General features: G+C 41.6%; 1 protein-coding gene across 1 annotated transcript in view; it reads right to left on the reverse strand.

Annotated features, from left to right (window-relative positions):
- Positions 1-1,642: 1,642 nt before the first annotated feature.
- LOC309526165 (inter-alpha-trypsin inhibitor heavy chain H3-like) overlaps positions 1,643-14,658 on the reverse strand; it is a 62,706-nt gene continuing 49,690 nt past the window's right edge. Inside the window, exons 32-38 of the mRNA XM_082212080.1 lie at positions 13,527-13,724; positions 7,125-7,210; positions 5,846-5,959; positions 4,421-4,628; positions 3,731-3,903; positions 2,293-2,404; positions 1,643-2,196 (exon numbers count right to left, since the gene is read on the reverse strand). Of these exons, the coding sequence (XP_082068206.1) occupies positions 2,067-2,196; positions 2,293-2,404; positions 3,731-3,903; positions 4,421-4,628; positions 5,846-5,959; positions 7,125-7,210; positions 13,527-13,724 (1,021 nt within the window). The 3' untranslated portion in view covers positions 1,643-2,066. The remainder of the gene's footprint in view (positions 2,197-2,292; positions 2,405-3,730; positions 3,904-4,420; positions 4,629-5,845; positions 5,960-7,124; positions 7,211-13,526; positions 13,725-14,658) is intronic.

A 14,658-nucleotide genomic window follows, 5' to 3' on the forward strand; every position in this document is an offset into this window, starting at 1 on the left:
CATTGCTGCTTTTGCTGCTTATGTTATTTTATTGCATTACAACTTTAATTCCATAGATTTCAAATTGTAATGCAGTAAAAAGAAGCAATAAAAGTGTAGCTTTAAAAATCAATATGGATATATAACGTGGACGTGTCACAGACCACCACAATGAAATTTGAATATTAGTGCAGACCAGTTTGGGAACCACTGCCTTAACCTGAACCTTGGTAAGGGGGATGGGATTAATTTGGAGCATGGTTTTTTTTTAAAGTTCAGGGCACATGTCTCCTTTGCTTTGAAAGGGTTGCTCCCTTGTTCTTTGACATCCTGTGTGCCTTTAGATTCTTGTGTCCATTGGATTACACTCCAATCCTGCATAATGTTTACTTCAAAGTAAATTTTGCTGCATTCAGTAGGACGTGCGTCCAAATACTTAGTAAATTTATTTGGGATTAACCCACAATTACATCAAAATTCTATGTCTTTACTAGGTGGGACTTGTAAGCAATAGTGTAAATTGGATTTATGACAAAATCCAGATGAGTTCACTGTTAGTATATCACAAGTACAAACCCAAGTGCTCTTGTTTGGAATGCTAGCTAGCCATTGGTGCCATTTTCTAGAATACTCCACTGTACAGGCACGTTCGGTTTTAACTTACTGTTCCATGAGGAAGGGAATGTGATGCAGACATTGAGTCACTACTTTAATATGGATTTCTTTTAAATGATTTTTTAAAAGTATACCCAGGAACTTTGCTCCCCATGTGTTCTTGGGGAGTCACCTAGTTTACCTCAGCATAAACCTTAGGTTCATAAATACTTTGAAAAAGGAATCATAATTCTCTGAGAGGAGATACAGAGGTCCAAACCAGTCAGAGCTAGAACTGTACTAAAATATTAAATAATTTCTTTAGTTTAATTCTGTGTACAGTGACACTTATCCCTGGCTGTATTCTCAGGTACTTCCTTAACTCATCAATGCCTCCAATAGGTTCCCTATAATGTGAATATCCAAATGGGGTATATTATACAAAAAACAGTATGACTCATGTTCGGTAAGTATGCCTGAAAATGAGAGCTTCTTAACATGCTTTTGCACATACCTGTGAGAGTACTATATGATGTAGTATATGTATGTAGTATATGATGCCAAAGGCACCATTGGGCATGCAAAAAAACAGCACTGAGGGTTGGTTAGGCCACTACAAGCTGAAAATCCAGCATCTTTTGACCTGGTGTCTGCTGAAAGAGATAAATGTGGAATCTGCTTCAGCTATTTGGTACATATATATTTTTACATGACGTACCAATCGCCTGACCAATAAACATACAACATGTTCAGCAGATAGAACATGCAGGAGTGCAACCTTCCATTTGTACCAAAGAAAACAAAAGTTTATGGGTTGTATCCAACACTGCCATCCCACTTGTGCAACAGATTTCCGTTTGTACAACAGATCTTTCCCCCTTCTCTCCAGCACCCTGTGCGCCTTCAGAGTCTGTTCCAGAGGGTTGGGGAACCCCCTGGAGCAATTTTTGGCAGAGGGGATTGCAAGCATGCTGTTATACTAGCTAGAGGCTAGAGAAAACACACATTCATTCATTCATAGCTTTAATGGTTTGCCACTTTTCCACAAAAAGAATCATGGCCTTGAAACTGAAATTTTAATCACAGTTTTAATCACAGTTGGAATGATTATACAAAATGAAGTGCTTTGATACCTTTGCTTTGAACTTCTTCCTATCAACACTACATTTAAATGATGAAAATCATGGATGCATTTAATATGAAGAGAAGAAATCAGAATGAGTGCTCATAAAAGAAATGATTGTACTACCCACCAAAGCAGTCTCTGCTAATAAGAGAAAACAGCAGCCCCTAGCTTTGTAGAGTACACATCCTACTTCTGATAATATTTTGTAGAAATTTAGGGTGCCTGTGTTGTATGCAAGCAGGAATCACAAAAAACCTTGATCTGTGGTGACATTTTTGGGGTGTGGTTGGGGGTGGTAATTAGTGGTATAATATTGAAATATTCTGTCACTTCAAAGTGCTGCAGCCAAAGATGAATATATCTTGTTCTAAAACAAGCTAGGAACAATGTAGTCTGTGTATATGCCATCAAGTAGACCTTCTCCATTGTTGTGAATAAACCAACAAGGGACATTTGTACCATGCTTTACATCTTCTGTGTAATCTTTCTGCCATCCCCTAAAAATAAAATAAAAAATACATAGTATTAAAATTAAAAGCCAGAGCTTCATGCAGGCAAAATACTATTTCTCAGATACCCGAATTGCTGTTTACCTGGTTACTGTCAGCTGGTTATTTTTCACAATCATTGTAGCATCTGGTTTCTGAGGATCAGACCCAGGGTGGACTTCAAGTATATTAAAGTCAATTGGGTGGAAAAACTGCCCTAAAGGGTAAAAAAAGCAATAGCAATTATCACTATGGGTTTGAGTTGCTTCCACACTAAGATCTTTCAGCGGTGCTGAGGCAATTGTTCTTTCACAATCATCTAGAACTGGAATTAAAATAGTAGTTCCTCATGGCACTTAATGTAATACTAGATTCTGCACCAAAAATGTATTTAAATATGTGTTTTTAAATGCATTTTCTCTCAAAATATGCATTGTATATCTAGTGCATAGACAGATCTATCTATAGTGCAGTCCTATAAATCTATTCAGACATCCCACTGAGTACAGTGCAGCTTGATTCATCCAAAATATGTGTGAATAGCATTGCTGCCTAAATACATTTTCTCTTAAAACATGGACTTTTAAACTCATTTTGTTAAAATAAAAATGCAGAATTGAGAACCATGTCAGGGACATTCAGAAAGCAGGAAAGCTGATGCATAACTAAATTCCAGTCTCCATTAGAGCTGGAGCTACAGATCAGGTCAATTTATATCAGAATCTACAAATAACAAATTTCTCAAACATCCCTAGTTAGGAACACGGTCTCTTTCTTAGTTTTATTTAGTTTGTAGACTGGTCAAATACAATTGCTCTAGTGGTAGCTGTAACATTATGGACTGTTAAGAGATATAGGTATCCACTGGGATATTTTTCATGGAATGAGGCCAAATATATGGATGTCCAGTGGTGCTGTTAGGGCAGGACCGGGAAGCAGAAGGCCAGGGTCCCGCTCTTTAGAATGAGTAGGAAGCCCCTAGCCATGGCGGAACTGAGTTACTACATTACATCTTAAAGAGTTTCTTCCAGACCATTATGTCCAACATCTAAAATTGTGTAAATATCACTATGAATGGCATAATGATAGGAAAACCTGGTCATTATGCACATTTAAGCTCTTGTTTCCTAGCCTGCAAAATGATGGCAAGGCAAAAAAATCCAATCCTTATAAGACACTTGAGAGGGGGGAAATTAAGGAAAAACACTGCACTGTTTACATTTTTAACGTTCAGAAGCTGCATCCACATAAGAGGCCACAAACTTAAAAACAAACAAATATACAGCCTAATCTTATTAGGTTTACTGAAAAGGGTGCTTTATTTTGCTCAGCAGAACTTACTAAGAAGCAAATATCTTATTTCCCCCATCCTTCTCCCCCTCCCATCTATCAAACTTGTTACTTTCCTCCTTTGTTTAAATATTTGCACATTGTGGTTTACTCCTTGCCCCAAAGGTTTTCAACTCAAATAAGGTTTCCATACTTCTGGAAAACAAATATTGCTTTTCATGTTCAGCATATCAGTCATTTCACAAATTCATACCTAATAAACCATGGGTATTCCCAGACAACCTGTGACTATCCAACGTGTAAAATCCTAGAAAATTCGGATGTACTGCATGTTTGCTCCATGACTGATGCAAAACCACTATAAATGTCGCTCCTTCTCCCATTGAAAATTCCAGGCTCTTTTTGCGAATGATTTTCAAAGTCAAACTAGTTTGGATAAAGAAATAGAGTATGAACAGGTGCATTCAATGGTTAACACCACAAATCGCTACAGCAACTCGAATAAAAGACTTTGGGGAAGTGTATTTAAGAATAGGAAGCTGCCTTGTGTTGAGTCAGGCCTGTGGTCCATATAGCTCAGTATTGTCTACATCAGCCTTTCTTAACATTGGGTCCCCAGATGTTGTTGGACTACAACTCCCATCATCCTTCACCACTGGTCTTGCTAGCAAGGAATGGTGGGAGTTGTAGTCCAACAACATCTTGGGACCTGAGGTTGAAAAAGGCTGGTCAACACTGACTGGCAGCATTTCTCCAGGATTTTAGGCAAGGATATTCTCTGCCCTACCCATACATACTGGGGCTTGAACCTGAGACTGCATGCCAAGCAGATGCTTTGCCACTGAGCTACAGTCCTTCCTTATATTTTACATCTTCTGTTATCTGTGTTTCTTTGCTTAATATATATATATATATTAAAACATGCTTGGTGTGTGAATTTTACCTAGGATGTAGTAAGGTGACTTCATCAAGCCATGTGAACATCATTTGCTTTGTGCCATTGTGAAGAGTGATACTCTCAGGAGTTATTTCAAGCTTTACATTCAACTGTGTATTTCGAATCCCAAGTCTTCCAATATAGGTATTGTGTATTGACCCTACATCATTACTGCTCTTCTTTTCACCAATAAGTTGCCCATTGACAGTAATACCTAAAAAGAGAAGGAGGGGCATAAGTTAATAAAAATTCTTCAGAAAAATAAGCCTTGGTAGCTAAAAGAGCAGTTTTCTATGGACAACTAAATATACAATATAAAAAATTGCCAGAGGACTACCTCTCTAAGGAACTCCACCAGAAGGGGATAGGATAAAAGGCCTTAGCTGAACCCCAGATTGCTGTTGGAGAAAACTCTCAGTTTGAAACTATCGAAGATCCTTTTATTCTAGCCTGGCCTTACTGACTTCCCACCCAAGCCACCTTTAGGCATTTGTCAGATCCTGCAGGTTCCCTCTTGTAGTGAAAACAGAGATAACAGGCTCCAAGTGCATCTAGCTATTGGAAAGTAGAAGAAGAAGAGTCTGGATTTGATATCCCGCTTTATCACTACCCTTTATCAGAAGGCTGATCGCCGAAGAATTGATGCTTTTGAATTATGGTGCTGGAGGAGACTCTTGAGAGTCCCATGGACTGCAAGAAGATCAAACCTCTCCATTCTGAAGGAAATCAGCCCTGAGTGCTCACTGGAAGGACAGATCGTGAAGCTGAGGCTCCAATACTTTGGCCACCTCATGAGAAGAGAGGACTCCCTGGAAAAGACCCTGATGTTGGGAAAGATGGAGGGCACAAGGAGAAGGGGACGACAGAGAATGAGATGGTTGGATGGTGTTCTTGAAGCTACTAGCATGAGTTTGATCAAACTGCGGGAGGCAGTGGAGGACAGAAGTGCCTGGCGTGCTCTGGTCCATGGGGTCACGAAGAGTCGGACACGACTAAACGACTAAACAACAACAATTATCACTACCCTAAGGAGTCTCTTTTCCCTTCCTCTCCCACAACAAACACTCTGTGAGGTGAGTGAGGCCGAGAGACTTCAAGAAGTGTGACTGGCCCAAGGTCCCCCAGCAGCTGCATGTGGAGGAGCGGAGATGTGAACCCGGTTCACCAGATTACGAGTCCACCGCTCTTAACCACTACACCACACTGGCTGAAAACAATGCTGGTGCATGTGTGTGTGTATGTGAGGGTGGGTGGGTAGCTGTAGGTACCAGCTGGATGGGACTGCACAGCAACCAAGAGGTGAGGAGGAGCAGCCCATGTCCTTATGCAAGGGTGTTACTGAGGACTTTCATAGCTACATGGGGCTCAAGGCTGCAGGCTGTGCACTCAGAGAGTGGCGAGTGGTGCTCAGCATGTGTGATAAAAGCTTACCTGTAGTTGGGTCTCTGATTAGGTTTAACACAACACCTGGCTCTTCATTAATGTTAAAGCAAAGTGCATCTTCTTTTTGGGGCACATCAATAATGAAGTGTGGATCTGCATCGACTGCAAATGGATATTTACAATTAGATCACTGATCATTTTCTGAAAGCACGAGTTCATTTCACATTTAAAGAATACAGAAGGAGTCCAGAAATGCGGAAAGAAATTATCTCTGCCTGTAATGCCCTTACTGTGCTCCAGAAAAAGTTCACAATCCATTACAAAGTTTGGATGGAACTACATGTTACTGCAGCAAATGTGGGTCCTCAACATGAACACTGGTGGGGCTGGGGTAGAATCTTTGTCGGGCAGAAATGAACTGATATTCAGGTGCCTAACCTGAATAAATTCTCCTCCTAGGCTGTTTTCCTCTCAACTAGTCTTACTTCCAACCTTAGAACCTTGCAGAAGGGAAATAGTAGGAGTATGGAGTGGATTGTTGAGATTTGCAGGGATAAAGTAGTTCTGAAAGGGTTAGGTGCCACCCTCTCCCGCCTGCCAATTCTCCCTGACAAATGCTCCTCCCCAATTAGAGTTAGGAGGCAAACAGAGAGTAAGGAACCACTTGCTTGTTTCATAGTACAGTATGTAATTCTGCCTTAAGCATGCTAGAACCACCTATGCTCACAAAAAATAGCTTTACTAATTGGGATCAAACACATTCACCCCCCCAACATAGTCATAGCTTAAGAAAGAGAGTTGCATTTGACAATGATTTTAATGTGATGTAATAATGATGTAAGCGTTATTGATTTAATTATTACATGAATTATGAACTATTGTGTATGACACCTGAGTGTACAGGGTATGCAGGGATGATATCGGATGCCTATAACGACCCAAGCGTTAATGCCTATGGGGGTCTAACAGGGCTGATTATTTATTTATTTATTAAATTTCTATCCTGCCCTTTATCCAAACTATGGCTTTATGGCAATGCTGTCCAATTTGAATGTCATGGCATACCAAGGTTAGAGAAAACCATAAAGTAAAGAAGGAAACTTGAAGACGAGAGGAGAAGAGGGAGAGCAGGAGCCTTCCAGCACATTCCTAACTCTTCAAACCCTGGCTCATCATGAAATCTGAACTGGGAACTACTGATATGTCTCTGTGTTATGATGGAAATTGGTCGCAATATGGAATGCTGTCGCGGAGACTGTAGAACTTAAGTGTTTTAGACCACAGATCTCACTATCCATTATCTGTAACAATTCAAAACAAAACTCACCGCTGGTATATCTGTGATAGTGTTGTGGTGCACTATATGCTGGAATAACAGGACGTGATGCTATGTAGAAATAAGAAAATGTTACACTAGAGGCAAAACAGAATGCATATATATAGAGAGAGAGAGTCAGAGAGAGAGATGAATTTTCATACCAATTTTAAATTAACGTAACTTGATTATATACTGTTCCTGATCAGAACAGACAAAAGTAAAGGTTCAATGAATCTTATGCTACTTCACAGTTTCATTGAAAAAATGTTGCTGTTATTACGGAATAAACAAAAGAGGTGAAATAACCATGAAACAGGCAATAAAATAAACACAGATTATTATGGATTGTATTTTAGCACAATGGTAAATATTCCATTTCATCCAGTGAGGGGTCATCCCCCTCTCAGCACCCATGTGTTGTGGGAGTTTCTCCAATCCTCCAGAGCAAATCTGGGTGGTACTCTACTAAGCTTTACTCAGAGTAGACCTATTGAAATCAATGGACCTAGCTTAATAGTGTTCATTAATTTCAGCAGGTTTACTCTCAGTAAAACTTAGTGGCATACCACCCAGGAGAGCTGGTGCCAGCAAATGTTGTTGACAAGACTGAATTAGAAGGCCTGATGTTGTATAAAGCCAAATCTATGTTCCTATGTACCACAGATGTCAGTCTTTGTAATGTGCAGTTGGTTAGATACAGGTCTTACTAGATTTCTGAATGGTAGCTGGAGTTCTTGGGGTCTATGGGGTCTATTAGGGGAAGGGTAGCACCTCTGGTGGGAGACATTTCCTACTCCTTCTGGGGTAGCTTGCCAACCTTTGGTCCCCACCCTGCACACTGCTCTCTTGCTGGGCTCATGTTCTGGGGCTCTGAAACATTGCACCCTATTTTCCCTATGGTATCTTCTCTAATTGTCTTCTAAATGGTTATCAGAACATAGGGATGTTTACGTGACTTCCTATACTGAAATGACATTTTGGATCAATGTGCAGATCAAAAGATAGCTACCCTTGTTTTGCAATTCTTTAAATGTTGTGACACAGTTTTTGCAGTTTAAACTTGTCGATTGTGCAATAGAATATGTATCCTGAATGAAAATAAATGCTTAAATGTGTGTTGTGAGAGAAAACATGCATTTAGATACATATTTTGAGCAAAATAAGTATTTTATATGTGTTTTTAGAGAAATGCACATTTAAAAATGTATTTCAACAAGCATTTAAATATGTATTTAAGAAGAATTCTTTCAAAAATTCTCATGGAAATGAAACATAAATATGGGGGAAATTGTGTCAGAGTGGCATGGACCATAATAGATATGTACTGCTGTCCAGTTAAAGCTATACCTATGAAAAAATGTTATTAGATTCATTCTGTTCTTAGGGTGGACAGATACAAAGGAGTGCATAGCTCCTGTACCTTTAACAGTTTTGTAGCAGCGTGATTTAAGCAAGTACACCTTATATTCGTCTGTTCAGCGCCTATATAGTAGCCCAGTTATCATTTTATCATTTGGCTATTGTATTTGCACATTATTATTATTATTATTATTATTATTATTATTATTATTATTATTATTTCTGAGTTCTAGATCTGACATCACAAACATAACTAACATATAAAATTGCAGTAGCAATATTAACCATATGTGTGCTCAGTTTAGACTACTAATTCCAAAAACTTTCCTTAAAATCCTTACAGAGAAATCGGGGCACTTTTCTTTCCATCACCAAAGCATCCAAAGCAACGAACAGCATGATACACAAATGACTTGGTACACTGTGTGAAATCTGTCCCTGCCAGGGACAAAGGTCCCCACATGATATCTATTTAGTATACACTTGCTCAATAATTAAAGTAAAATAATAATTAACAGTAAAACGATCAATGCAATAAAACTTACCATCAGCTGTTTTCAACATGAAAAGAAAAAAAAAGAAGAAGAAAAGGGAGAGTTAAACATTTAGAAACATTCATTCTGACATAGATTACTTCAGCCTAGGACATTTTGCCACTTGAGGCAAAACGGAAAATACCACATGCACTCTCCTCACCTGCCTCTTCCTCCTTCTTTTGCTCAGTGCCCCCTACCACTGCTGCCGCCACCACCTCTTCTGCAGCCGCTGTCCAAGGTGATTGGAGGCAGCCTGAGGAAGCCCTGGCACAGCAAGGGAGTAAAAGGAGGCCATAGAGGAGCAGGAGCTGAGCAGGCAGCGGAGAAGAAGGTGGCGGCAGAGGCTGCCAAGCGCATGAGGCACCGAGTAGCGCACAAAGAGGCCAGATCTGCCACCTGAGGCAACTGCCTCACTCCACCTCATGGGTGGGCTCGCCGTGAAGTACTTTGAAAGCTAACGAACAGTAGAACATTCTCAACAGAATCTGGATACATCCAAAATATCAGATATATAAAGGATTGTCCCAGGCGTTGTGCTCCCTAGCCCCCAATCCCAAGAAATCAAAGACTGATATTGGATCAAAACAGGCCACAATATATTGAATACAGATGAAAGAGGATTGGCTTGGGCATGGGGCAATTAAATACTTCCAGCCCGCCTGCTGGAAGTCACACTATGGTCAATCCAAGCAGGGGTTCCTAACAGGGTCATAGCTAAGGGGTGATGAGGAAGGCCCGTGCCAGGGGCACAGGCGAGGGGGGGCGGCAAAACCAGCTAAAAATGTTTCCATAAATGTGTTCATAAATAAAAATATTGATTATTGCCTCATAAGAAAAGGTTTTAAATAAAGGGTCTTTGTATGATATGTGGGGGAATTGAATGGGTGGAGGGGGTGGGTTGGAAGAGAGCTCTGTCCCCCGCCCCAGCCCACATTCGAGCTTGCACCCCCATTCGCCAATCCTGGGTGCAGGCTAGGATCCGTCTCCCAATAGGTGGTGTGGGCTTAGACCCACACCACCCATCGGAACAGGAGGCCGATCCTGGGATTCCTTGCTGGGGCCTGGAAAGAGTCTCTGCCATCCACCAACGCCGCCACACCACAAGGGTGAGCAGACTTCTACTGCTACAGACTGAATCAAGCATGGTAATGACACCTGAGGTGTACATATGTATCAGCCGCCATATTCTTTTAACACTGTGTTGTTTTCACTGATTTTAATATTGCATTTTGCTAATGTCATGTAACTCACCCTGGAGCTTTATGCTGAAGGGTGGGTAAGAAATCTAATAAATCAAGAGGAGAGCGCAAAATATGGTCTGAAGCTCAACATAAAAAAAAAAATAAGATCATGGCCACTGGTCCCATCGCCTCCTAGCAAATAAAAGGGGAAGAAATGGAGGCAGTGAGAGATTTTACTTTCTTGGGCTTCATGATCACTGCAGATGGTGACAGCAGTCACGGAATTAAAAGACACCTGTTTGGGAGAAAAGCGATGACAAACCTAGACAGCATCTTAAAAAGCAGAGACATCACCTTGCCAACAAAGGTCCGTATAGTTAAAGCTATGGTTTTCCCAGTAGTGATGTATGGAAGTGAGAGCTGGACCATGAAGAAGGCTGATCCCCAAAGAATGGATGTTTTTGAATTATGGTGCTGGAGGAGACTCTTGGTCCGAGAGACTGCAAGAAGATCAAACCTATCCATTCTTAAGGAAATCAGCCCTGAGTGCTCCCTGGAAGGACAGATCGTGAAGCTGAGGCTCCAATACAGTGGTGCCCCGCAAGACGAATGCCTCGCAAGACGAAATACTCGCTAGACGAAAGGGTTTTGCGTTTTTTGAGCTGCTTCGCAAGACGAATTTCCCTATGGGTTTGCTTCGCAAGACGAAAACGTCTTGCAAGTTTGTTTCCTTTTTCTTAAAACCGTTAATACTGAGGGTGCATTGCTTGAAGAGGTGCAGTTGCGACTTGACTTCGAGGAGCAACTCATAGCACGCGGTGTGGTAGCCTTTTTTGAGGTTTTTAAAGACTTTGGTGATTTTTGAAGCTTTTCCAAAACTTCTTTTGCAGCCATTTGGTAAGTTAAACTTTTAAAACTTTTTGGGGGGTTTTTGGATTTTGGGTTGGGGTGTTTGGAATTCAAGGACTTGGTGTTGGGGAGGGGTTTGCAAGAATCTGGAAGCTTGTGTGTTTTTTCCCTGCATTTTTATGATTTTCTGTGACCATTGGGCCACTCTGCTGTTTTGTTTTTTTAAAAAAAATCTGGGTTTGAATTTCTGTGTGGTGGGTGGCTGGTGCTTTTGAATTTTTTGGATGTGAAGCACTGGTTTTTTTTGGGGGGGGGGTTGCGAAGGTAGGAGCTGTGCTGCCATGGGACCCAAGAAGACTGCTGCTGCAGAGGCCGGTGAGGGGAAGAAGGCGAAGGTTACGCTGGAAATGAAGAAGGAGATCATCCGGAAGCACGACGGTGGAATGCGTGTGACAGACCTCGCCAGGGAGTACGGGAGGAATCCATCGACGATCGGGACCATCCTGAAGATGAGGGAGAAGATCCTTGCGACTGATGCAGCCAAGGGAGTCACCAGGATCGTGAAGAACCGCCCAGCTGTTCTGGAGGAGGTGGAGAAGTTGCTGCTCATCTGGTTAGAAGAGAAGCAGCGTGCAGGGGACACAGTGACTGAGGCCGTCATTTGTGAGAAGGCCAAGGCCTTGCACGCAGACCTCGTCCGGGAACAGCCAGGAACCTCAGGCGAGCCAGAAGTCTTCAAGGCAAGCAGAGGCTGATTTGACTGGTTCAAGACAAGATCTGGAATCCACAGCGTGGTCAGGCATGGAGAGGCTGTCAGTTCTGATGTTCCTGTGGCTGAAGATTTTGCAGCGGAGTTCCTGGAGGTTGTGACAACGGAGGGCTACGTTCCACAGCAGGTCTCCAAAGAACTGAGGCACATTTGCCAGAAGTGGAAAGATGTGCAGGCTTTTGCACAGCGGCACCACCCTGACAAGGACCTGACACGTGATCTTGCGAACACTTTTGATACGAGGGTCATGTCGTCTTTCAGGGAGGTGCTGAAAAGGCGGATGAAGCAGCAGACCATGGACAGGTTCTTCAGCAAGAAGCAAAGAGTGGAAGAGGAACCTTCTTCGAGTTGTCCCCCAGAGTCTTAGAAAATGTACTGTACACTTTGTTGATTTTTAAATGTTTTTCTGTCATGTTTAGAAACTTAATTTATTGTTCCTTCAGTTTTTGAAATGCTCTTTACAGCATGTGTGACTTTAAAGAGCACTTAATAAACTCTTGTTGTACCAAATTTGGCTTTGTTTGGACTTTTTTTGACCATAGGAACGCATTAATTGAATTTCAATGCATTCCTATGGGATTACGTGCTTCGCAAGACGAAAAATTCACTAGACGAAAAAACACGCGGAACGAATTAATTTCATCTTGCGAGGCACCACTGTACTTTGGCCACCTCATGAGAAGAGAAGACTCCCTGGAAAAGACCCTGATGTTGGAAAAGACCCTGATGTTGGGAAAGATGGAGGGCACAATGAGAAGGGGACGACAGAGGACAAGATGGTAGCTTCTTGAAGCTACCAACTTGAGTTTGACCAGACTGTGGGAGGCAGTGGAAGACAGGAGTGCCTGGCATGCTCTGGTCCATGGGGTCACGAAGAGTCGGACGCGACTAAACGACAATAACAATAAATCATTATCCTAATCTAATGGCCTTTGCTCTGAGGTATATTTATTTCTTATTCAATGCTCTCTCCTTATTCCACTTAAGATACCCAATTGTGTTCTTCTGCAGATGGAGGCTACTTTGATCCAGCAGAAGATTCTGTAAGTAGAAAGTGGAGGTGCAATTTTTGCTGACCCCCCCCCCATCTGCATCTCTTCTGCACACACACAGAACCTGTGGTAGGGAATAGGGAGTGTAAAAGCACTTCCTTCCCCTCTGCACTTATGGAAATCTCTGCTCTGGATCAAAGAGCCTTCTGCCAGCAGGAGTGGATTCAACTCTGCTCTGGATCAAAGAGCCTTCTGCCAGCAGGATGGATGCAACCCAATATTTTATAGTTATTCACCTAGGATGGATATGTTCTATACAAACAGCTGTTCTGAATATGAGGAGTCATGTCACCCAATCACCAGCTACTTAATGCAACCAGATGTAATCTCAGATTGTTGCCACAGGTTCTTTGTCACTCCTACTACTCTGCTTTCAAACAAGGTGTGAAGACAGACCTTCCACATCAGAACCTAGTCAAATACCAACACCAGTCTTAACTTTCCTTTTCTGGGTATCAGCAGAAATACTGCTGATATTCTTTCCACTGCCAGTTATTGGCCAGGAAACTTTAATTTGTGTGTGTGTGGACTTACAAATCTCTTTCCTTTGGAAAAACAAGTCAATTTGCTGTTTTTGTAGTGAATAAAATCTACACTGCAGTGCCATGTACTTTTCAAACTTGATCTTTACCTTCAACAATGAAATTGGGAGTCAGGATCACAACCCCCCGGGTAAAATAAAATGAATATGGTATAATATATCTCTACCTTCCAGAGGCTTGTCAGCAATTGCAGTCTCATTCACGGTGTCTTCTGGCTTTGTAACTACCATCGATGTTAAAGGAGTCACAAACTTGTATTTCAGAGACATGTCCAAGATTTCAGCAGTCAGATTAGTCTTTTCGTCTCCCGTTACTACATTGCTGGATGAAAGGACAGCATCAAGTAAATTGGTTGCCCCCATATGTTGTATTACATCAGAAGTGGCTCGCCTGCGGCCCTCCAGATGTCACTGGGACTCCAACTCCCATCAGCCCCGTCTAGCACAGCCAGGGATTTTGGGAGCTGTGGTCCAAAACATTAGGAGGGCCACACTTGAGCCACCTCAGTGTTGCAGTCAATGGCACAGATGGTTAAAAAAGAATTAGACTACTCCATGTAGGATAGGTCTGTCTATGGCTATTGACCATCATAATAGCTAAAAACAGAACCTCTGTGTTTTAAATGCAACATAACTGCATAGAAGTATTTGTTCCTTGATGGGAAATAAGATATAATTCTAGAAATGATGTCGGCATTCACACTGCTTCTGCAATAAATCTCTGCTAGAGACAGAGGGCCTTTCTTATGCGCAGCAGCTGAAAGTGCAAATCCTGCACCCAAGTCTGGCAACAATTTTGAAAAATTTGGTGGGCCAAAAAAGGGGAATATATTTGACAACATCAGCTGAGGTTGGAGAACAGAGAAGGCAGAATTGTTTGTTTGTTTGTTTGTTTGTTTGTTTGTTTGTATTTTAGGGAACTGCCATGTAAGATGATTACATGGCATTAATTAGGGCAAACCATTCTGAAACATGCACAGTAGTGCGGCTGAAAGAGAACACAATTCCAATGGCTTCAAGAGAACATTGGATATATAGGGTAGATTACAATCTTTACTCAGATGCCTCTTTGGTAGCTTGTTGGTCAAGACACTATTTCCTCCCACCTCGGAAAAGGAAGACTTTTAATCAAGTGAGGAGACCTCTCTGTGTCACAAGCATTTAAGTTTTCGGCTACAGGAAATGGCTGAAACTGAAGAGCTAGATTTAGGGTTTAAGGTTCATTGTACTTGAAATGCCTTCACAAAGCAGAAGAC

This window comes from Podarcis vaucheri, assembly GCF_965113315.1.
Source record: "Podarcis vaucheri genome assembly, chromosome: 2".
Taxonomy (NCBI): domain Eukaryota; kingdom Metazoa; phylum Chordata; class Lepidosauria; order Squamata; family Lacertidae; genus Podarcis; species Podarcis vaucheri.